The 23,663-nt window shown below is 47.6% G+C and overlaps 1 protein-coding gene across 4 annotated transcripts; it reads right to left on the bottom strand.

Annotated features, from left to right (window-relative positions):
* Positions 1-1,785: 1,785 nt before the first annotated feature.
* On the bottom strand, positions 1,786-23,394 carry Slc43a3 (solute carrier family 43 member 3). 4 transcript variants are annotated; one of them, XM_070032310.1, is made up of 13 exons: positions 23,346-23,394; positions 21,792-22,157; positions 21,325-21,454; positions 19,459-19,505; positions 16,060-16,136; positions 15,760-15,852; positions 11,932-12,071; positions 9,979-10,094; positions 7,602-7,775; positions 7,338-7,457; positions 4,473-4,659; positions 4,000-4,123; positions 1,786-2,628 (listed from the first exon to the last, which is right to left on the bottom strand). In XM_070032310.1, the coding sequence occupies exons 2-13, from the start codon at positions 21,973-21,975 to the stop codon at positions 2,524-2,526; spliced, it is 1,497 nt and encodes a 498-aa protein (XP_069888411.1). In that variant the 5' UTR covers positions 21,976-22,157; positions 23,346-23,394; the 3' UTR covers positions 1,786-2,523. The 4 variants fall into 4 exon arrangements, with proteins under 4 accessions (XP_069888411.1, XP_069888410.1, XP_069888412.1 ...); XM_070032309.1 differs by lacking the exon at positions 23,346-23,394 and adding an exon at positions 23,228-23,334; XM_070032311.1 differs by lacking the exon at positions 23,346-23,394 and adding an exon at positions 23,131-23,205.
* Between the last annotated feature and the right edge of the window lie 269 nt (positions 23,395-23,663).

Below are 23,663 nucleotides of genomic sequence, written 5' to 3'. Positions count from 1 at the left end.
AAAGATGATGACTTTACTGAGATATAATTCATGTATCAATTTGTCCATTTTTCTTTTTGTTGGTACTGGGATTTGAACTTTCTAGATGAAGACCTTTTTTGCTTCAGTTATTCTTCAGATTGGTTCTTCACACTTTTTGCTCAGGCTGACTTCAGACCACAGTTCTCCTGACTAGGCTTCCTGAATAGCTGTGATCACAGGCATGTACCACTAGGGCCAGCACGTGCATGCTCACATGCATACACACACATGCACGTGCATGCTCACATGCATACACACACATGCACGTGCATGCTCACATGCATACACACACACACATGCTTTCACTCTCTCTCTCTCTCTCTTTCTCTCTCTCACACACACACACACACACACACACACACACCTCAGTCCATAAAAAAAGCAGAAAAACAATGGCTGTTTCCAACACAGTGCTTTTATTCTATGAAATTATGCCACAGAGAAATGTTTTTTGGTTTCTTTTCCCTTTTTCTTTAAATTGTTATTGTAAAGGTGACTTCCAGAGAGGTGACAGTTGCATAAGACAGGCAAAGAGTACATTTCTTTTTGGACACTATCACCCCCTTCCCTCCCTCCCTCCCAGTTTTCCACTTCCAACCCCACTCACAAGTTGTATAGGTCCTTTTCAACACACTGGCTACTGAGTACCACTGGGAGAAATGTTTTATTTTTCATTTGTTTTAAGGGCCAGGTGCCAATGGCTCAGATCTATAATCCTAACTGCTCAGAAGGCTGAGATCTGAGGATCGCAGATGAAAGCCAACCCTGGGCAGGAAGGTCTGTAGACTCTTACTCCCAATAACCACCAGAAAACTGGAAGTGGTGCTGTGACTCAAGTGGTAGAGCACTAGCCTTGAGTAGAAAAGCTCAGGGACAGCACCAGGGCCCTGAGTTCAAGTCCCATGACCAACAAAAAAAAAAAGGCAGAAAGTAAAACCACTATCTTCCTGCCTGAACAGGAGACATCCTGGAGGGCTCATCAGAAATCTGTCCGGAGGCTGAGCCAGTTCACAAGGCTCTTAAGGGTGTCCGCTCTGACACACCCACTGCTTTGACAGCCTCCCAGGACATCAGCTCCAGAAAGAACCTTCAACTGCAAGCTCTTACTTGATTCACGAGGGGAAAGGGAGGCTCAAGCCTGCTAAGGGCAAGCCCCAGGTCAACTGCATTGGTGGAAGAGCTGGGGCTCAGGCCCAGGCACCTCCCATCTCTTCTTCCTTTCCCAAAGCTTAAGAGAGCTCTCCAAACAGAATGTGCGTCGGAGTCCCCTGGGCCTTCCACCTGCAAGGCCAGTGGAGTCCCTCAGCCATGACAACCTCTTGCTTCACCTGGACAGTCACCTGGTGGCACCTGCCAGTGAAACCCCTCCATATCGCTTGTCTCCAGGTCCTCAAAGTCACGTGCATGGAGCAACCGCCTGCCTCGACGTCACTGAGAACGTCCACACATGCTCTGGCCTTGGGTCTGTATGATAGCAATCTGCCTGGCAACGAAGATTCTTTTTCTTTTGCTTTTTTGGTGGTAGTAGGATTTGCACTCAGGCCTCATGTTTCCTAGGCACGAAGTACTCTACCACTTGAGTCACATCTTCAACTTTTAAGGCTTTTGTTATTTCTTTTGAATAGGATTTTTTTTATTGTGAAAATTCCATACAGAGGGGTTACAATTACATGGGCAAGATAGTGAGTACATTTCTTATCAAGCATTGTTGCCTCCTCCTTTGTTTCCCCTTCCCATCCCTTCCCATCTACCCCCCCAACCCTCTCCCCCCCCACCACCCCCACCAAAGTTGTAAAGTTTGTTTATCGACAGAACATCATATACATCTCATTGTTGCAATGGGTCCACCTGTATCCCTATTTAAACAATTTGTTTTTTCCCTTCCCCTCCACAAATTATACCAACATCAAATACAGTGAAAGCAAGGCTTCTACCCTGGGGGAGGTACATACAAAGTAACAAAGAAATCATCTTATAAATATGTTGGAAACAATCGCAAGAAAGAAAAAAAAAAAAACATTTGAATCCTTATCTTGGGGTTCATTTCGCCTAACATCAACTTGTCTGACAGTTTCTGTTTGTCTCAGACTTTTTTTGCCCAGGACAGCTTAGATCGATCCTCCTATTTATGCTTCCCAATGTAGTTGGGATAACAGATGCATGCCACCACACCCAGGTTTTTATTGGTTAAGATGAGGTCACATGAACTTTTTATCTTGTCTGGTCTCACTAGCCTGAAAATCTTGGCTTCCTGAGTAGCTGGGATTATAGACACCAGCCATTATGCCTGGCTGAGGTTCTCTTCTTGCTGGTCAGAAATCCTGGCTTACAATGAGATGTTCTTCCTTCCTTTTTTCTTTTTTTTCCAGTCCTTTTGCTTTCTTTTTAAAATAATGGCTACTTAATAGAAGTAGCTTGAGTGGGCAAAGTTTTTACAATCCTCAGAGGGGAGGAAAAGTTAGGGAAAACATCCTCAGAGCTTGAAAAGCAATGACTTCTGATCTACTCGGGCAGAGAAGGGCTTTCTTTCTGAATGCGGCACTCACGGTACACCAAGAAGGGATGGACGAATGTCAGGAGAGTGGCCAGCACTAGTGTGACATTCACCTGGGGGAAGAGGAAGACAGAAGCCAGTCCAGCCGCTCTGAGACACACCCACCTCCACCCACAGATCAGAACTGAGCTTAGTTCACAATCTATGCTCCATCAGGACACTGTGGTGTTTGGGAGGAAGGACTTAAAGTTGTTTTCACAATGAGGAATTCCCCCCCCCCTCTTTTTTATTTCCTGGCACAGTTCCTGGGGCTTGAACTCAGGGCCTGGGCTCTGTCCTTGAGCTACTGTTTTGCTCAAGGCTAGCACTCTACCACTGGAGCCACAGCTCCATTTCCAATGTTTTTAGGTAGTTAAATGGAGATAGGAGTTTTATAGACTTTCCAGCCCAGGCTAGCTTTGAACTGTGATCCTCAAACTTCAGCCTCCTAAGTAGTTAGATTACAGGTATGAGCCACCAGCGCCAGTCTTTCCTCCATCTTTAAGCTTGTTCCTTCCTTTTTGCCCAGTGACAGGTCTGAACTCTTGTTTTATACCTTGTCCATGTGTTTTAATAGAGGAAGAGATATACAGGAGACAAAGTACGGATTCCAAGGGAAAGACAGATTCAGCCTGGTAGCTGTCTGAATACATAATTGTCATGTCTTTGAGCCTCAGTTTCTACAAAATCTGGAGAGTCTGGCTCACCTCCTAGAGCAGGTCCTATGAGGTATGGGAACCCAAGGATATAAAGTACAGAGCTCCTACCCTCGGCCAGCTTCTACCCATACCCATAGCGTGTGTTGGAGCCCAGGGAAGAGGTGAGGATTTGCTTGCACTCACCAAAAGCAGGGAAAAAATTATTGCAATCTTAAGTTATTTTTCTATTGTTGTTGTTGTGTATTGTTTCTTGATCTTTGGGCCTGTACTAGGCCTAGTACACTGCCTCTTAGCTCAAAGCCAGTGTTCTACCACTTGAGCTTGACCTCTACTTCTGGCTTTTTGGTAGCTAATTAGAAGTGAGAGTTTCAGACTTTCCTGCCCAGGCTGGTTTCAAACCATGATCCTCAGATCTCAGCCTCCAGAGTAGCTAGGATTTTAGATGTGAGCCACTGGTACACGGCTGAAATCTTCAATTTTCACTTGAAATTTTGTGACAAATTGCATCCTACTTCACAATAGGTATGTGTGTTTATGCCCACACAAAATTCTTCTCCAAAACTTTGAACAGTACAGACTCCCTGGGAAACTGCACCTTGTGAATTGAGGATCCCGCAGGGACACCCCCTGGTATAAGCAAGAGTACTCCCCACTGACCTTACTTTAAGAAGAAAGACCTCATGCCCACCCAGGTCACCTGAGCCAGCTTTGGCGCCCCCTGCTGGAGGCCCATGGAGTGGGGCGCCATCCCTCAGGAATGTCCTGCTGGTGGTTTACAGTACTTACATAGAAGGGGTCATTCTGGAGGGGTCCTTTGATAAGCGTGAAGATGGGGAACTGGAGCAGCGACACAATGGCCGACAAGGCCATCACTAGCCCAAACAGCTTGCCAAAGTGCTCTGAAGGAAAACTAGGGGAGAGAAGCACACAGGATTCCAGTGAGTTTGGGGGACTCTTCCTCTAAGCAGGGCTCTGTTCCTGGGGGCCTTTGCCAGCCATGCATTCTAACCCCCCTCCTCCTAGACCTTTCCTCCATCTACCCACAAAGCCCTTCCTCCTCCTCTTCCTTTCTCAGGCACTCAAAGCCCAGGACAGAGAAAAGGTACTATGCTGAGCTCTGGATCCCTTTTGTTTTCCCAAATCCAACTTGCTGTCAGTAACCACTTGCAGGCCTGTCTCCTGGCCTTCAAAGTTCTTTACCCTCAGCCCACTTGCCTTTGCCTCGGCGGGTCCCCCATCACGGCACACCTCCCACTTACGCAAGGGTGAGGAAGGCGGCATTGCCCCCGTACAGGAAGGAGCGACTGACCACCTGTAGGATGAAGGTGGTGTACTGGAGGGAGAGGATGGGAACGGAGGCACAGATAGCGAAGCCCAGGCACAGCAGAGATGTGAGGGCCAGGGAAGGTACTGCAGAGCAGAGGGCCACAGCCGAGGGGGAGAGACCTGGTTCAAAAGAAAGGAGAACAGAAGAAGGAGAATCAACATCTACCCAACCGTGCAGGTCATCCTGGACCCACACGTCCAATGCCAACTCCTCAAAGACGGTGATAACTCACCTCCTAAATGCCATGTGAGTGTGTCCACTGCTCCCTTTCCCCACCAGCTCCTCACTATTAACTCTCTTATAGATCACTTCTGTGAGCTCTCAACAAGCTCCAAATCCACCTATGCGCCCTGCAACCTGAAGCCATACATTCTGTTGTAACTCTAGTGGTAAAAAGGGAAAGATTAGAAACAAGCCCAATGACCAATAGGAAAAGAAAGGATCAGGTACACCACAGCCATGTGCTGGAGAACTAGGCCATCATTAAAGGGTAAGGAGAAGCACCTGCTAGAGAAACCTCAGAGGGGGTGTGTGTGTGTGTGTGTGTGTGTGTGTGTGTGTGTGTGTGTGTGTGTGTGTGTGTGTGTGTGTGTGTGTGTGTGTGTGTGTGTGTGTGTGTGTGTGTGTGTGTGTGTGTGTGTGTGTGTGTGTGTGTGTGTGTGTGTGTGTGTGAGAGAGAGAGAGAGAGAGAGAGAGACAGACAGACAGACAGACAGAGACAGAGACAGAGAGAGAAGAGAGAAAAGAGAGATCTTTTAAAAATAATAAAAATGAGTACCTAAAGAAAGAGGAAAGGGGAAGTGCAGCTGTGGCTCAAAGCAGTAGAGCACTAGCCTTGAACAAAAGAGCTCAGGGACAGTGCCCAAGCTCTGAGTTCAAGTCCCATGACCGCCAAAAAAAGAAAAAGAAAGAAAAAGGAAAGGAAAGATGAATGAGAAACTTCTTTGAATAGGGCTTGTTTCACAGTTCTAGATTTGCAGAAAGGTACATACTTAACATTTAAATACTTGTTAAAATAAAATTAAGGACGGAAGAGGGGCTCAAGTAGGAGACTGCTTGGTAAGCCCTGTGTTCAAACTCCATCCTGATAAAAATAAATAAATAAATAAAACAGGAAGAAAACAAGTGAAACAATCCTGCCAAAAATCAGTAAATAAAATGAAATCAATGAAGTGGAATGTGGATGAAACTATCAGTATTAAGTCTTTGTGACAGGGGTCAGAGGCTTGGCTCAGTTGGCAGAACCCTAGCCAACAAGCCAAAACATCAGGTATGGTCTCAAATCTCCCCCTTCCCCCCTCCCCGAGCAAGAAATAAAGAAGGAAGGAAGGAAGAAAAAAGAAGGAAGAAAATCTATTCATGGCATAGTTAAGAAAAACTTAATGCTTATGTTGACTCTATCCAGGGTCCAAACTTGGTGGGGACACAGCAGGAGCCAAGAAGCCATGTCCAGACTACCATCTCTAAATACCATTTCCTATTAAAGGGCCCCAGGGTTGGTTGGACAAATGGCTATCAGCAAGCCTGAGCAGGAAACAAACTCAATGCAATGGTCCTGAACACCTCATAGAGATAGAAAGTAAGAGCACTATCTAAAACCCATGGGAACTAGGTGCTGGTGGCTCACGCTTGTCATCCTAGCCACTCAGGAGGCTGAGATATCTGAGGATCTCAGTTCAAAGCCAGCTCAGGCAAGAAAGTCCATGAGACTCTTATCTCCAATTAACCACCAGAAAAATCAGAAGTGGCACTATGGCTCAAAGTGTTAGAGTACTAGCCATGAACAAGAGAGCCAGACCCTGAGTTCAAGCCCCACAACTGACAAAAAAAATAAAAACCCTTATGGGATTTCTAAAGGACATAGACCCTACACAGGTAAAGTCCCCCCAAAATGGGAGACTTATGTCTGTACTCCTAGATACTCCTAGTTACTCAGGAGGCTGATATTTGAGGATCATTATTCCAAGCTAGCTCTGGCAGACAAATCTAAAAAACTCATCTTCAATTAGCCAACCAAATGCCAGAAGTAGAGGTATGTGGCTCAAGTGGTAGAACATTAGCCTCGAGGGGAAAAATCTAAGTGGAAAAAATATGCCACAGAGTTTGAGCCCAGTCGGCTACAAAGCAGAAGGGAAAACCCAGTATTTATTTCAGCATCATGACATAGTATGGAGGAAAGATTTTCTTTCTACAGGAATTCTAGTTATGAAAAGACAGAAACTGGGGGGAAAAAATCATCCTTTTATAGCCTTAATCAAGTAACAAGCCTGGACATTGATCAAACAATGTCTGGGGAAATCATCAGGTGTGGGATTGATGGGAAAGCCTACAGGGCAGGGGGCGGGCAGGGGGTTGGCGGGGGGGGGGGGGGGGGCGAAGGAACCTAACATTGACATAAGGGGCCTGCTGAGAGGAGGCTGGAGGAAGCCAGGAATCCACCTCCTATCTGTTCTGTATGTGAGTGTGAGTGTGTGTGTCTGTGTGTCTGTGTGTAAGCATGCCAGTCTTGGGGCTTGAACTCAGGGCCTGGGCACTGTCCCTGAGATTCTTTCTCTCAAGGCTAACCCTTTACCACTTGAGCCACAGCATCACTTCCAGCTTTTTCTGAGTAGTTTTATTAGAGATTAGAGCTTCATGGATTTTTTTCTGCCGGGAGCTGGCTTTGAACCATGATCCTCAGATCTCAGCCTCCTGAGTAGCTCCCCGACTACTCTTGCCACAAAAATAACTTAAATAAATAAGTAAATAAAGATAGAGAGGAGGATGAGGGCTTTGATCTCCTCTGCCTCTGTCTCACCTGTCTTCCCCGATTCCTTCTGGTATCTCTGCTTAAGGCAGTCCATGAGCAGCCCATTCCAGGGGGCACACAGCACACCGAAGAACTGAGTGATGGCGAAGGCATTGGTGTAGGCGCTGACTGACAAGAGCAGAGCAGGGCAGAGTTGAAGAAATCTCCAGGCCTGTTTGACAGGACCGATCGCTCCTCCCCTGCCCTGGTCCTGCCTGCCCCTTTCCCCAGCTGGCATCTACAGATAGGCTGCCTCCTACGCCCACCACTTACCTTGGTCCCTGTCCCCACCAGCCAAGTTGGTCAGCAAAGAGTTGAGAGTGCCAATGAAGAGATAGTGCCACAGCTGTATAAGAGACAGCCACACCAAGTGCCAGGCGAAGCACCGAGAGAGAACACAGCTACGAAACGAGCGGACTTCCGGCTGCTGCTCTGGTCCTGGGCTCTCTGATGGGCAAGGAGGAACTGAGCATGAATTCTAAGGAAAACTGAAGGGCAAGAAGCACCACAGTGGCCCTGCACAGGACAGTGTCAGGTTCAAGTTCACCTTCTAGCCTTGTCTCCAGAATGAGCTGCCTATAGGAACTGCCCGTTCTCTGGCTTTATCATCCCGGCCCCTCTGCCTGGAATGACCTTCCTCTGACCTTCAGCCTGTGGAGGTCTCTCCTGTCCCTCAGTGACGGATGACCCCTGCTCAGTGACCTCTCTTGAAATAATCCATCCCTGAGCTTTCTAGCTCTCCATGGTGAAAAGGAACACAAAGAAAGGAGAAAGAGAGGATGTAAGGATTTGTGATCGACTGCTTCCTCTCCTTTTCTTGTGCTTTTTTTCTTTCTTTTTATTTATTTACGTTTGTCCCTTAGCCTTTTTTTGCACTCAACGCTGGCTCTCTACCACTTGAGCCATTCCTCCACTTCCAGACTCTTTGCTTTTCTCTACCTTGGTGGGTTTCAGGCTGTGATCCTCAGGTCTCAGCCTCCTGCATAGCCAGGATTACACGTAGGGGCCACCAGCACCCACTATCCCTCCCTTCCTTTTTGGTCTCAGACTCCCACACATTTCCCTTGAAAATTCTTCACTGCTCTATTCTCCATGTCCGGATGGAACTATCAATGAAAGGTTCTGTTCCTCATTCCATTGACCACTTAGCTCACTCTCCCTCAACAGGTGACTAGGACCTTCAACGAGAATATCCAAATGTTTCTTGGATCTACACTGCCTGGAGTCTGGTGAGTTCAAGACTTCCTCTTGGTTTTGTGAGTTTCCTGACATACTCTTATTTTTCTTGACAAAAAGAATAATAATAAATCTTTACTAGAGGCATGGTTCAAACACCTAGCTCAACACATTCAAACCCCAGTACTGTCTAATGATGATGATGATGAGATGATGATGATGATGATGATGATGATGATGATGATGATGATAATAGCTGGGTGCCAGTGACTCACGTCTCTAATCCTAGCTACTCAGGAGGCTGAGATCTGAGAATCATGGTTCAAGGCCAGCCTGGGCAGGAAAGTTCATGAGCCTTTTATCTCCAATAAATTACCAAAAATAGCCAGAGTGGCTCAAGTGGTAGAGTGTCAGCCTTGAGCACAAGAAGCTCAGGAATAGTGCCCAGGCAAGCCCCAGGACCAGTCAAAATTTAAATAAACTAATACTAATTTTGTATGTGTGCCAGTGCCAAGGCTTGAACTCAGGGACTTGTGTTCTCACTTGGCTTTTTCACTCAAGGCTGGAACTCTCCTCCTTAAGCCACAGTTCCACTTCCAACTTTTTGCTGGTTAACTAGTGATAATATTCTCATGGAGTTGTCTGTCCAGGCTGGCTTTGAACTTTGATCCTCAGATCTCAGCCTCCAGAGCAGCTAGAATTATAGGTATGAGCCACCCGCGCATGGCCTCTAGATGATAATGTTTTCTTGTGTATATTTAAGGTACATGGCATGATGTCATAGGACACATATAGATAGTGAAACGGTTACCATAGTGAAGCAAATTAGCATATCCATCACCTCACATGGTTACGCTTTCTTGTGTGCCAAGGAACAGCTAAAAATCTGCTCATTTAGCAAAAATTCCAAATACAATTTTATTAATTACAGCCCTCCTGTTGAGAATTAAATCTCTAGTCCTGTTCATCCCTCACATCTGTGACTTTCCATCATTTTTACCTGTGTCTTCCCATTTCTCCTTTCTCCACCTCCTGTGTTTATTTCAATGGTAGACAGCAGGAGTTGGTGATATTTGTAACCAAACACCCAAAACAGATAGAGAAGAGAAAGGAGACAGAGGTAGAGATACAAGTGGTAGACTAGCCAGACATGGGGACAAGGCACCCAGCCTTGGTGGGCTGCAGTCACAGGAGAGGGCAGGGCAGAGTGGGGTGGGAGGGGGAAGGATGCTCCCTGACTCTCAGGGGGTTCAAGAAAGAGAAGAAAAAGAGGGGGGGAAGCAACAGAAAAGAGAGGAAAGTCCTGCCCTTTCCAGACTCCCCTTAAAGCAATAAGGTTACTGAGATCCTTAAGGACCTTTTACGGCCTGGTCTGAATGATTCAGAGCTACTTGGAGACATCCTGGGGTGAGCACCAAGGAGAAGCCAGGCCAGTGACAGGAGAAGCCCGCTTCTGAGTGGGAACAGCCCTCACCTTCCTTGGCTGAGAGCAAGTCCTTGGGCTGTAGCTCTCTGTTCTCATGCTCCACTGTTTTCTCTTCCTCGGTTGTTCTCCCTTCTTTCTCTTTGGTGCCAAATCTGGAGCACAGGCTGTGGAAACAGAAGCCACAGTAGCCGGCTGGGCCAAGGACCGTGAGCACAAGAGTCAAGCCAGAGGCCATTACACATTTCCCTGCATGTGCCACCGCCATTTAACAACACCAGAAGCTGGGTGCTGATGGCTCATGCCTGGAATCCTAGCTGCTCAGGAGGCTGAGATCTGAAGATCTCAGTTCAAAGCCAGCACAGGCAGGAAATGTCCATGAGACTCTTATTGCCAATTAACCACTAAAAGCCTAGAAACAGAGGTGTGGCTCAAGAGGTAGAGTGCTAGCCTCCAGCAAAAACAGCTCAGGGACAGTGACTAGACCCTGACCAGCATAAAATAATGAGGAGGAGGAGGATAATAACTGTTCCTCCAGACCAATTATATTACACTGTCTAGGAGTAAGAGCCAGGCATCCATTTTCACTGGTTTGTTATTAATGATCTCCAAGTAAGTCAGGTACCTGATGGCTCATGCCTGTAATTCTGGTAGTTAAGCTAAAGCAGAAAGATTAAGAATTCAAGGCCAGCCAGGTGCCAGTGCCTCACACCTGTCATCCTAGCTACTCGGGAGGTCGAGATCTGAGGATCATGGTTCAAAGCCAGCTGAGGCAGAAAAGTCCATGAGACTCTTTATCTCTATTAACCATCCAAAAAGCTGCTGGAAGAAGAGCTATGGCTCCCTTCTTGAGTAAAAAATGCTAAGCACAAAAAAAAAAAAAACTAAGCAAGAAAGATAAACCCTAGGTTCAAGCCCCAGATAAAATATAATATAATAAAATGATCTCCAAATGTCTCTGTGATTCTAAAATGCAGCCAGGTTTATAATCATAAGAAGAGGATAGACCTTGGTTCAAACCCCAGTTCTTTTGTTGTTGGTTTTTTCCCTAGCTGCAGACCCAAGGGTCACACTTGAGCCTCAGTTTTCTCCATTAGAAAAAATGAAGGCCAGAAGATTGATCTGGGAGGATTACTGTGAGAATGAAATCGAACAGCACCATGGGGTCTGACAAATAGCAGAGCAGCAAATGAATGCCCTTTCTCTTCTCCTGCAACAGTGATGATTTCTCACCTCCTGTATTTGGGCCGAACAAAAGTGATGACAACTGGTGGATCATGCCTGTAACCCTAGCTACTTAGGAGGCTGAGATCTGAGGATTTCCATTCAAAGCCAGCCCAAGCAGGAAAGTCTCTGAGACTCTTATCTCCACTAACCTACCACAAAAAGCTAGAAGTGAAGCTTTGGCTTAAGAGGTGGAGTGCCTTGAGCAAAAGAAGCTCAAAGTTAGAGCTCAAGTCCTGAGTTCAAGCCCCAGGACTGGCACAATAAAAAAAGTTGTGGCAGCCGGGCGCTGGTGGCTCACGCCTGTAATCCTAGCTACTCAGGAGGCTGAGATCTGAGGATTGCGGTTCAAAGCCAGCCCGGGCAGGAGAGACCGTGAGACTCCTATCTCCAATAAACCACCAGAAAACCGGAAGTGGCGCTGTAGCTCAAGTGGTAGAGCGCTCGCCTTGAGCTGAAGAGCTAAGGGACAACGCCCAGGCCCAGAGTTCAAGCCCCACGGCCAACAAAAAAAAAAAAAAAAGTTGTGGCAAATGCAAATCTCAGAGAGAGTGCACACCTTAATTGCCAGGTGAGTAAGTTCAAGCTATCCTGCTATAGATGAGCATGTGACTCAGGTAGACAAGCTTAGTGTTAGACTATTGAATTTGAGGGGTAATTTGTTATGCAGCAAGAGCTAACTGATACTCACCTCTTCCCATACTCTTTCCCTACAATAGATTTGCCCTTCTCTGCTTCCTGCCCCAAGTCAGATGGGGCTAGTTGACCAATGGTCCTTACCCATAGCTATAGTTGGGGGGCACTGGGTAAGGGATGTGCCCCCGGGGCATCAGCAAGAAGGTACGCCCAAGATGCCAGACACTGCAGACAGAGAGGAAGAGGAAGGAGGCTCTGAGGGTGATACCTTGTTCATAAAGAAGCTGGAAAAAAAAGGAGAGAAAAGCCAAGTTATAACAGCATCAGCAGCAACAGCTTCAAAGAAGGAAGCAAGCCAGTGTCCACCAGTGGGTCAATAGATATACAAATGGTGGTATATCCATTTGGTGGTATATTATTCAGCCTTAAAAAAAGGAAGAAAACCCCAAAGACATGCCAGTACAGATGAACCATGACAAACATCATACCAAGTGAAACAAGCTCATCCCAAATGGACACATCTTGTAACTGATATTCCTAGAGTGGCCCCCTTCATTCTTTCACCAAGAATAGGATGGCAGTAGCCAGCAGTCAGGACTGGGGAGAAGGAGCAATTTTATGTGTCATTGGTACAGAGCTCCAGTCTGGTGAAGTGAAGAGAGTTTGGGAGGTGGGTGGCGGTAATGATTGCAGGGCAGTGTCGATGTGCATCCTGTGGATGGACTGTACACCTAAAATGGTTAAGGTGGTGAGGGTCGTGCTGTATGTGTTGTTACCACAGGTACAGCGCATGAAAGAGTAGACTCAGGAGCCAGGTTTCCAAGGAGTCTCGACAGAGTCTGGAAGCTGATTAAGGATAGCTGATCTCTACAAATCCTCACTTCAGGGCCCAGCCAGGGCAGGGGGGGATGAGGTGGACGGTGTGGGGGAGGTGTCACTCTGTCACCCCACAGTCTTTTTTTTTTTTTTTTGCTGGTCCTAGGGCTTGAACTCAGGGCCTGGACTCTGTCCCTGAGCCTCTCTGTACTCAAGGCTAGCGCTCTCCACTTCTCACTTTTTCTGAGTAGTTTATTGGAGATAAGAGTCTTACAAACTTTCCTGTCCCAGCTAGCCTTGAACCATGAACCTCAGCTGTCTGAGTAGACAGGATTACAGGCACGAGCCACCAGGACCTGGCTTGTAGAACCTCCTTGTGTGGCCCTCAGAGGTCTCCTTTTGTCCCAGTAGTAGAAAATTCCTTTCTTTCTGTCTCTTTCTCTCTTTTTCTTCTCCCTTTCCCTCCTCCCTCCCTCTCTCCTTCTCCCCTGTCCCCTTTCTCTCTCTCCTCTTTTCCCTTCTTTGCCAGGGAATTGAACTCAAAGCTTCACACTCTCCCTTTGCTCAAGGCTGGCACTCTACCACTTAAGTCGCACATAACCTCCCCTGCTTTTTTGCTAGTTAGAGATAAGAGTCTCATTAATTTCTTGGTGCAGGTTGGATTTGAACCATGATCCTTAGATCTCAGCCTCCTCAGTAGCTGGGATTACAGATGTCTCTTTATTTGATTTTATTATGTTGATGCCAGTCCCATGACTTGAACTTAGGACCTGAGCACTGTTCTTGAGCTACTTTGCTCAAGGCTAGCCCTCTACCACTTCAGCCACAACTCTACTTCTGGCTTTTCTCGTAGTTAATTGGAGATAAGAGTCTCATAGACTTTTCTTGCCTGGGCTGGCTTCAAACAAGGATCCTCAGACCTGAGACTCCTGATTAGCCAGGATTACAAGTGTGAGCCACTGGCACCTGGCCTTTTTTTTGTTGTTGTTTGGGGGATTTTTGGAGATAGAATCTTGCTGTGTAGTCCAGTCTGACATGAAATTCAAGATCCTTCTACGTCACCTTCCTGAGAGCTGGGACTAAGGGCCTGCAGCGCCACATCCTGCTCTAAACAAATTCTCTGTCTCTCTGTCTCCTTACCAAACACGTCCTTGGGAAGCTATTGAGTCATTTTTTCCGAGCATTCTTTTAGGTGACTGACACAGCATCAAAGAGAAGCTGAAAGTATCGCAACTGCTCATGTGGAAACCACTGGTCTAGCCCCACTGCTTCCTCTTACAGAGAGGTCTGGGAAAGCCCATGGTCAGAGGAAAGAGCCCAGTCAGATTAGGCTAAGAATTCCAGTCCCTGCTCCAGCCCTTCCCTTCCATCTTCAGAGAGGAGAAAATGGGAGGTACAGCCAGAAGGAGGGGGAACCTGGAAAGTGGCTCTTGTCCAAAAGCCAGGGTACCCCAGGAGCTCAGTCTCTGAGTGAGCCTCCAATCTTGGGTGCTCATGGGACTCAATGAGGCTCATGTGTGGACAGCAACCACTGGAGATCTCTTCCACCCATGGTGTCAGCAGCCACCATGTCCAAAGGGAAGTCCCAGATGGAGACCCAGTCGTTCAATCCTTTCACTCAGCCATCTTTAGTGCGCCAGGATTTGTCCGCTGGCTTCTTGCTTTGTGATTGAAGTGTGGCTGCCAGAGCTCCAGCTACTGTACCCTTGCACTTACTCATTCAAAGAGGAAGGGCAAGAAGAGAGACAAATGACAGAAACAGCGCGGGATGTTGGGGTGTCGCATAGGAATAAGGGCATCAACTCAAAAGGAACCCAGCAAGGCAACGTTGACTTGCGCAGAAGGGGGCACGATCAGCCAAAAATCTGGCAAGCAAGCACACAGAGCAGATAGGCTGCTCCTTTTTCATCCCTAACCCGGTAGGCCCCACCCCTCTGCTCCCATTGGCTGAGCTCAGGTTCAGAATCGGCAAAAGGATGTGGCTCAAAGAACAGGCTGCAACTACAATTCAAGGAGCTCCTAACAGGATGCCTTTATTAAAGGGCTCAAGAAAAAGGATGTATGTAATTAAAATGTAGTTAACAAGAGCCAAGCCACCTGACCAAAGCAAGAACCCTTCAGAAAAATGGTTCTCTCAAGGTTAACAGCAAGGGAACAAACTACTTTGATGGAAAAGACACTTTCTCTCACACAAAGACTAGCAGCTGTCTTCTTATTCAGCTCTCATCTTCCTTCTGGGAGGAAATGTTCTCTGAAGTTCTCCATGACACCCCTTCAATGTCATTAACAAGAGTTGGAGCTTTAGTTCCCCTCTCTTGCATACTGAATTTGGGACTAACTTATACTACATGGCCAGACCCTATGTAAACCAGCAGAATGGCTACCGATGTCCCGCATAACATCCCTGGTGAAGGTTCATCCTCACCTTCAACATCAGCCCTGGGAGAATTGGATGAACACCTGCTTCTGCTGCTCCTGTGCCCACTAGCCCCTCTCACCACCAAATACCCCATTCCAAAGGCCTCCAGCCTCTGCCCCATCCGAGGCCCAAACATATTATGGCCACAACTCCCTTACTGCATTAAAAAAAAAAGAGAGAGAGAGAGAAAGAGAAAGAAATCTAGGTTAAGCCAGGTACTGGTGGCTCACACCTGTGGTACTAACTATTCCAGAGACTGAGATCTGAAGACCTCAGTTTGAAGCCAGCCTGGGCAAATAAATCTATAAGACTCTTATCTCCAATTAGCCAGTTTAAAAAAAAAAAAAAAAAAAACAAGAGTGAAGCCATAGCTCTAGTGGTAACATGCCAGCCTTGATGGGAAAAGCTAAGCAAGAGCATCCTAGGGCCCTGAGTTCAAGACCCACTTCAGGTACAAAGGAAACAAAATAAATAGCAGCAGCCTAGGTTACATGTAAAGAAGGGAGGAGGTTAGTGGTCTCAAGCTCAGTCTCTAGAGGCAGCCAGGCCTGGATTCAGGTTCAAGTACCATGTATATTACAAAGTTCTCTTTAACAAGTGGCTTCGACAAAGCGGAGACACATGAGTCACCCGAGGAATGGCGCCCCCTTCAGGGAGTGCACAGAAATCATGCAAAGGCCAGGCCTGTCTCATAGTGTGCAAGTACTCCAAAAGATATTGGCTATGGCTATTCTTACCTTAATGATAAGGAAGACAGCTGATGACGAGTCAAATGCCCCATTGTAGAGGGTGATGATGGTGGACCGGTGTTTGCCAAATAGGTTCCCAATCTGAACAAGACAGGATCATCGCTTATTTATTCACAAAACAAGTATTTCCTGGGCACCCAGTACGTGCCAGGCACTCATAATACCCAAACTCTCATTCTTCCAGGTTTCCCACCCTGCCTTGGGCGCACCTCATCAGTACAGTACCCTTTTACCCCCCTCTGTTGTTCCGACTTCCCCCAAATGCCTGGGGCGGGGGCAGGTTCACACCTGCAGGTTGGTGATGAGAAACAGGATCCCCCCAATGGTGAGCATGGGCATGGCCAGGAAGAGCAGCGTAGCAGAGTCTGGAACCATCCAAGTCGTCAGTGGTAGCTAGGTGCCAGTGGCTCACACCTGTAATCCTAGCTACTCAGGAGGCTGAGGTCTGAGGAATGCTGTTCAAAGCCCATCTTGGGCAAGAAAGTCGGGGGGGGGGGCTGGCGGGAGCATTTCTTAACTCCAATTAGCCACCAAAAAGCCAGAAGTGAAGATGTGGCTAAAGGGGTAGAGTGCCAACCTTGAGTGAAAAGCTAAAGGAAAGCTCAGACACTCTGGTCAGAGTCCTAATTCTAACTATGCCTGCTAGCACCTTCCAAGGGTCAGGATATTAGTCAAGGCAAGTTCTCCTAAGCCACCCTCTTGCCCAACAAAGAGAGTTATGGGTCTGTGGCAAACTGCAGGCAACCCTTCCTATTTATTCATCCTGGACACTGGTGAAGATGACCTTGAACTCAGTCCCTGAGGCCAGCCGCTAATTCACTGCCTGACCCTCACTTTCTGAGACTACCCCTGTCACCTCATTTCTAAGTGAAAACAATGGTCACCATTTCTTCTACCTCAAAGGAGCACTGTGAGAGCCAAGTGAGAAAAAATGGTCATTTTCCTCCCTTCAGGAAGCTTTGGGCCAGGCATTATACTTGCCCTTGAAAATGTGAAATGAGTCAACACACCCTCATTGGCTCAGGAAAGGACCGACAGAGTTGCTGGTTAGTTACAATAGGTTGATAAGTATTAGATTATTCTCAAACCAGACTTCTGCCCTCCCTGCATGTTGGTCATAAGCCATGCCTGTCCTGGGCCATACTTGTTACAGTGTTTGTCTTTGGGGAATAGGAATGCATCTCAGGAGCATAGAGTACATGCTTAGCATGTGTGATGCCATGAGTTTGATCAAAAGAAAAAGGTTCTAATTTGATTTGCTTTCATCCAAAAGAAACCTGGTTGTGTTTTTTTTTTTGTTTTAAAAAAAGGACATTTTGTACCACTACTTTGAATAGAAACATTTGCACCGGCAGTCATGGATAGAAAGTAAATTTTAAAATGAAACACAATGAAATCCCTTTCATCATGTAATAACATTGCATACAAAGTTATTGAATTGAGGCTGGAAACAAAGGCCCCAGCACATGCTCAGAGACTGAGAACTGCGGTCAATCCCTGTGGGCCACAACAGCTCTCCCAAATTGACTACTGTCAAATCAGAAGGACCAAAAGAGCAATTTTAAAAAAAGAAAAAGGGTGGGGGGCGGGGGAATGGTTTTAGCCATTACCAATGGCTCTCACCTGTAATCCTCGCTGCTTAGGAAGCTGAAATCTGAGGATCATGGTTTGAAGCCAGCTGGCACAAAGAAGCCATGAGACTCTTATCTCCAATTAACCATTAAAAAGACAGAAGCAGAGCTGTGGCTCAAACAGAGTGAGCACCAGCCTTCAGGAAACAAAAAAAAAAAAAAAGCTCAGGGATAGCACCCAGGCCTTGAGTTCAAACCCTAGGACTGGCACAACAACAACAACAATAACAAAAACCAGGAAAAGGGAAGTAATTATTGTTTCAGAGGGGTTTTTTGTTTGTTGGTTGCTTGTTTGTTTTTTTGTCGATCGTTAGTCTTGAACTCTGAGCCTGGGTGCTGTCCCTGAGCTCTTCAACACAAGGCAAGCACTCTACCGTTTGAGCCACAGCGCCACTTCCAGTTTTCTGATGGTTAATTGGAGATAAGAGTCTCACGGACTTTCCTGCCAGGCTGGCTTTGAACTGTAATCCTTAGATCTGACTCCTGAGTTACTAGGATTACAGGCATGAATCACTAAGGCCCAGCTGGAAATAATTGTTGTTATATAATTGTTGTATGTGTTCAAGCTGAGGCCTGAACTCAGGGACTGGGCACTGCCCCTTGGCCTTTTCATTCAAGGTTGCTGCTCTACCACTTGAACCACAGCTCAACTTCTGGGTTTTGGGTGGTTAATTGGAGAAGAATCTGGCAGATTTGTCTGCCAGGGCTGGTTTCCAACTATGATCCTCAAATCTCAGTCTCCTGATTAAGCTAGGATTACAGGCAAATTCTAGAGCAAGAGGAGTCCTTGTAAAGAGCTCATTTTAGAGGCTTGTCCTACGTAACATTCACTTCCTGTCCGCATCTAATGGGCATCTCTCCTAGTGAGCTAATGTTTAGTGGAGATAGTATTTCCAACAAAGTTCCACGACATTTTCCAAACCAAAAAGTCGGATTTTAGTGCTCAAAACTCACAAACGTGAACCTCTAGAGATATGTTTAAACCAAAGCATTCAGCCTGCAGGTTTACCAGACATTAAGTAGAGATGAGGAGATGACATCACCTGGCTTCTGCATATCAAAGTTAGAATTTTCCTTTTGTTTCCTAATACCCCCCCCTCCAAAAAAAAAAAAAGTTGAGCCACAAGATCTGACGCATCTCTGGGCCACCTTTACCAAGAGACTTGCTAGCCTCGCCAGGGAGGGACACCTGCCTCCCAGACCAACTTCCCAGGGGCTTACTTTGTAGTCTTGTACAAGTCTTGGTTAAAGGTCCCTCTCCAGCTTCAGTTTCTCTTCTATGTAATGGAATAGACTGGATGAAATTACTGGAATTCCCAGACCTTCATAAACAGGTACTATTCCATAATTAAAACTTCCTGGGTTTTTTATTATTGTTTCAGATTGTGTGTGTGTGTGTGTGTGTGTGTGTGTGTGTGTGTGTGTGCTGGGGTGTGTGTGTGTGTGTGTGTGTGTGTGCTGGGATCCAGGCTTGAACTCAGGGCCTCAAGCTTTCCCTTCGCTTTTTGACTTATGGCTAGAGCTCTACCACTTAGCTATACCTCTATTTCTGGCTTTTTGCGGGTTAATTAGAAATAAGAGTCTCTAGGACTTTTCTGCCTAGTCTGGCTTTGAACAGCGATTCTCAGATCAGCTTTCTGAGTAGCTAAGATTACACAAGTGAGCCACCAGCGCCCCACTCAAAAGAAAACAAACATGCCTTTTGTATAATATGGCTGCCTACTTTTATCCTGCTAAGTAAGGATATTTTCAAAATTATCATTCCCATTATCTTTTCTTTATAAAAAGAGAAGGAGTTTTGTTACACACATAAGTAAGATGAAAGCAATCTCTTGAATACATTCTCAGAATTCCTCTCCATTGTCTTTGCTTTTGATTTTCCCAGTGGACTAAACTTTTCACAGATCAGCAAGAACTCAGTTCTCTCTCAAGGATTCTTTCCAGCTGCGAATCTGAGTAACCTTGAGCATCTTGAATTCTGCTCTTTGCCTCCCACAGCTGCTCCATGCATCCTACTCTGAACTTGGGTCCCTCCCACCCACCTAACAGCACTCACCTGCAGAGATGAAGCCTATGATGAGTGTGGCACTGGTGTAGAAAAATCTGAAATGCAGAACCGTAGCATACTACTTAAAAGGAGAAAGCTAGGAGGTGAAAAGAATTTTCTGCTTGGTCTGGCCCTGATGGCTCACACCTGTAATTCTAGATACTCAGAAGGCTGAGATCTGAGAATCATGGTTCAAAGCCAGACTGGGCAGCAAAGTCTATGAGACTTTCCACCAAAAATTCTGGAAGTGGAGCTGCGGCTCAAGTGGTAGAATGTTGGCCTTGAGAAAAAACCTCGGGGGGGGGGGAGGGGGGGAAGCTCAGGGACAGAGAAGAGGAGGAGAGGAGAATGGAGGGCAGGAGAAGGGAGAGGAAAGGAGAAGGGAAGGGGGAGAGAGGAGAAGAGGAGGAGGAAGTAGAGGAGGAGGAAGTGGAGGAATAGTAGGAAAAGATGCTATTTACCTAACATTTAAGCTTAGACCTTGAGTACGTCCTCAGCCTAGAATTCAGGGAGGAATGATGCCTCTTGAGAGGCTCAGCAGATGCTGAGAAGCCCTGATGGGCACAACATGTAGTCCTGAGCTTACCCAGGTACGATTGGCTTTGTTTTCTTTTTGTGCCAGTATAGGAGCTTGAACTCAGGGCCTCGGTGTCATCTCTTGGGTTTTTCACTCAAGGTTAGCATTCTACTACTTGAGCCACACCTTCGCTTCTGGCTTTTTAGTGGCTTAATTGAAGGTCAGAGTCTATTGGTGTTTTCTACCCTGACCCTCAGATCTCAGCCCCTTGAATAGCTAAGATTACAGAATTGAACCACCGGCTCCTGGCCATCATAGTGCAGTTTGCTCAAGTCAAGATCCAAGGCTAGACCATAAAGTTTTGGATAATGAGTTCAGCTGAGGCCGTAATAGGCTAAAAAATCCTACCAGGATGAGAGTGGACATAGTCCCACTTAGATGTCTCAAGAGACCTCTTGGAAAAAGTTCATGTGTGGCCTACAAAGCACACACACACACACACACACACACACACACACACACACACACACACACACACACACACACACACATACACACAGATCTCTAATTCCTCCTCACTGTGTGACTTTGAGCTAGGTGTGCCTTCTTTGGACTTCCTTCAACTTTTCTGAAAAGGGAAAGGACTGACTGATCTAGACTCCAAGCTCAAAGCTCCATTCAGCAAAGGGCACCATGATTTCAGAACCACAACCCCAAGCAGTGAACAGCCCTGTAAGCCATCGTGTAATCAAAGCAATGTCTTAAGGGTAGAGAAGGAATTGGGTGAAGGAGGTGGGTGGGGTGGGAAAGAGAAGGAGACTGGAACCCAAAGACCAAGAAAGATTGAGCTACAGTTATTATTCACCCACAGGCTTACAGGATACGAGAGAGACTTGCTTTCTTATCTGGCTACTTCCTACCCTAGGCCCAAGCCTCCATCTTTCTGACCCCTGCTCTCACACATGGCTCCTTGGGGTTGCTGTGGACCTGGCCATGGGCACCAAGGTCAAAGCTGCACACCATAGAAACACAAGGAGATATCTTTTACCCTCTTTAACCCACCTGCCAACTGCCAGGGAAACCCCCACAGTCTCCCTGAGAGTCACAGGGGAAGTGAAATCACCCTGGGGGAATACCAGTCACAGCCTGGTTAGCTAGCCCTGGGAGAACAATGGGGCTAAGGAAGATGGCGACCCAGTCCAGGAAGAAAGTAAGGAAAGAGAAGCAAGGATTTGGGAGGAGGGCGGGGCTAGCAGCAGCAGCAGCGCTGTCCAATCAGCCAGTGGCTGGGGCAGGGCCTGACAGGCCTAAAGGCTTTCTGTCATTCACTGCTGCCCAGGCTGGGCCTCTGGACTTACATAGCAATGAGGCGGGCCACAGTGGTCTTGAACCGGTCAAAGATGTAGCCAGTGGGGAACGTCATGAAGTTGTTCATGAAGGATGCCAGGGTGAAAATGAGTGAAAACCTCTCATCTTGGCCTTTGCAGTCTAGAGGAGAAAAAGCTCTCAGAAGCCCAGAGTACAGGAGCTAAAGTCCCATCTACCCAGCTTTCCTGCTAGGCAAGCATCCAGCCTGGGCTCCCCTCCATCTTGGACAGCTGGACTCCTGAAAAGCTGTCCCTCAAGTGGAGTTAAAATGTGGCTGCCCCTAACAACCCCTCAGGTGCTGGTACCTCCCTCCTCTTACTCAAAGGGGCAGGGGAGGACAATTCCTTTACCCAGAGAAAGGCTGGCAAGTGGGCACAAAATGGAGTTCTCCCCCACCCTCCCACCTCCCAGAGAGCAGACTTAGCTTCCTCAGAAAAACCACCCTGGATGCCCTTACCAGCCTTTTTGGTGGCATTGCTCATGAGCTCAACATTTGGTTCACACAGCTCTTCAAAGTAATGCTCCGTTTTGAAGACAAATACCAACGAGGCCCAGCCAAACAGGACACCAGCAAAGCCAAGGCATTCCAGAAGCCCTGTCAGCAGCGTGGCCACGTGAAGGGACCGACCCTGGCCCGCCATGGCCAGGTGGTAAACAGATCCTCCTCAAACCCTGCTTTGTCCTCTCAGACAAAGTGCAGGCTCTTTACACGCTTGGAAAATTCCTTTGGCAAGCCCTCCTTGTCTTCAAGGAGCGTTCTGGTTCCAACTCTTCCTGGCTTCAGTGAAGGGAAAACCACCATCAGTGGGTGAGTCTCTGCATTCTGAAAAATAAAGCAGAAGCTAGCGGGATGCTGGTGGCTCACATCTGTAATTCTAACTACTGAGGAGGCTGAGATATGGAAGATCAAGATTCAAAACCAGCCTGGGCCGACAAATCAGAGACTCTTATCTCCAATGAAGCAGCAAAAAAAGGCCAGAAGTGGAGCTGTGGCTCAAGTGGTAGAGTGCCAGCCTGGGGGGAGGGGGGAAGGGAAGCTAAAGGATAGCACACAGATCAAGAACCATTGGGAGGGGGAGGGGAGGAATGACAGGTGGAAAAAGAATTCCTTTTGTGGAGTGGTTAATAGGAAGAATGGCTATGATCTTTGACAGCCAAGTTTGGGAAATCAACCCTTGCATACCTGGCCTGTAATTCAGCCATAGACCAATTACCTGGCATGTGCATGATCCTGGATTCCAACTCCAGCACCAGACACACAGACACACAGACACACAGACACACACACACACACACACACACACACACACACACACTTTCATCCTCCAACTCACAAGGTGGATACCAGGAGATGAAGGAGATCTTAGATAAGCCAAGGAAGGCCAAACCCCAAAGCCCCGGAACAGCAGATGGAGAAGGAGAAAGCACTTCTCCAGCTGCCCTATAAACTAGGGGCAACAGGACTGGACACACAACTTGCCAGCAAAGTTTGTCATCTTCTATTGAGGGACCCGGAAACAATCTTTGCCGAGGATTTGGCTCACCCACCCCACCCCCCTCCCCGCTCCCGCGCCCAGGGTCACAGGGCTGGTTAGTCACCACGCAGGCCACCCCAGTGCCAAAACATTTCAACTCCCAAGGGTCCCAAGATCCTAGCCTGGGGCTCCCAGGCCCCTCTCCCTGCGGTCCCCCACCAGCCCCTAACTTCTCCCAGGTCCAAGGGCTGCTCCCCGCCCCACAGGCCCTCCCCGCCGCCGAGACACTGTGCCAGGGTTCCCGCCTCACACTTAACCCACTTCCTGCCCGGCCCCGGCGCGCCCGGCCCGGCCTGCCCTGCCCGGCCCGACCCGGCCCGGCCCGGGCAGCGGGCAGCAGCGGGCAGCGGCGTCCTACCCGCCCGCGATCCTGGCGACTTGGCCCGCTGTTCCTCCCAATCCTCTACTGGCCTCCGCCCATCCGCCAGCGTGGGGCCCGGAAGAGGCTGGGACTGGCCTCTGTCTCCATCACTTACTTCTGGACCTCACCCGCCCTTCTCCACAACTGTAATTCGCGCTCTTTCTCTCTCTCCCCTCCCTCCCTCCCCTCCCCTCTTCCTCTTCCTCCCTCCATCCCCCCACTTCCTCTTTGCCTCTCCCTCTCTCCCCCTCCCTTTCTTCCTCCCTCTTCTCTGCAGCCTCCTCCTCCTCCTTTGACTCTCTTTTTCCTTGCTCCCCCCCCCCGTATCTCCCCCCCCTTCCTTCTCTTTCCTCTCTCTCTCCCTCCTCCTTTGCCTCTCCCTCTTCCTAACCAAACTGGGCAGTTTTATTATTTTGTTGGAGCTGGAAGTTGA

This window comes from Dipodomys merriami, unplaced genomic scaffold (genome assembly GCF_024711535.1).
Source record: "Dipodomys merriami isolate MVZ:Mamm:240054 unplaced genomic scaffold, mDipMer1.0.p SCAF_21, whole genome shotgun sequence".
NCBI lineage: Eukaryota > Metazoa > Chordata > Mammalia > Rodentia > Heteromyidae > Dipodomys > Dipodomys merriami.
This window is presented reverse-complemented; position numbering and strand designations above follow the sequence as displayed.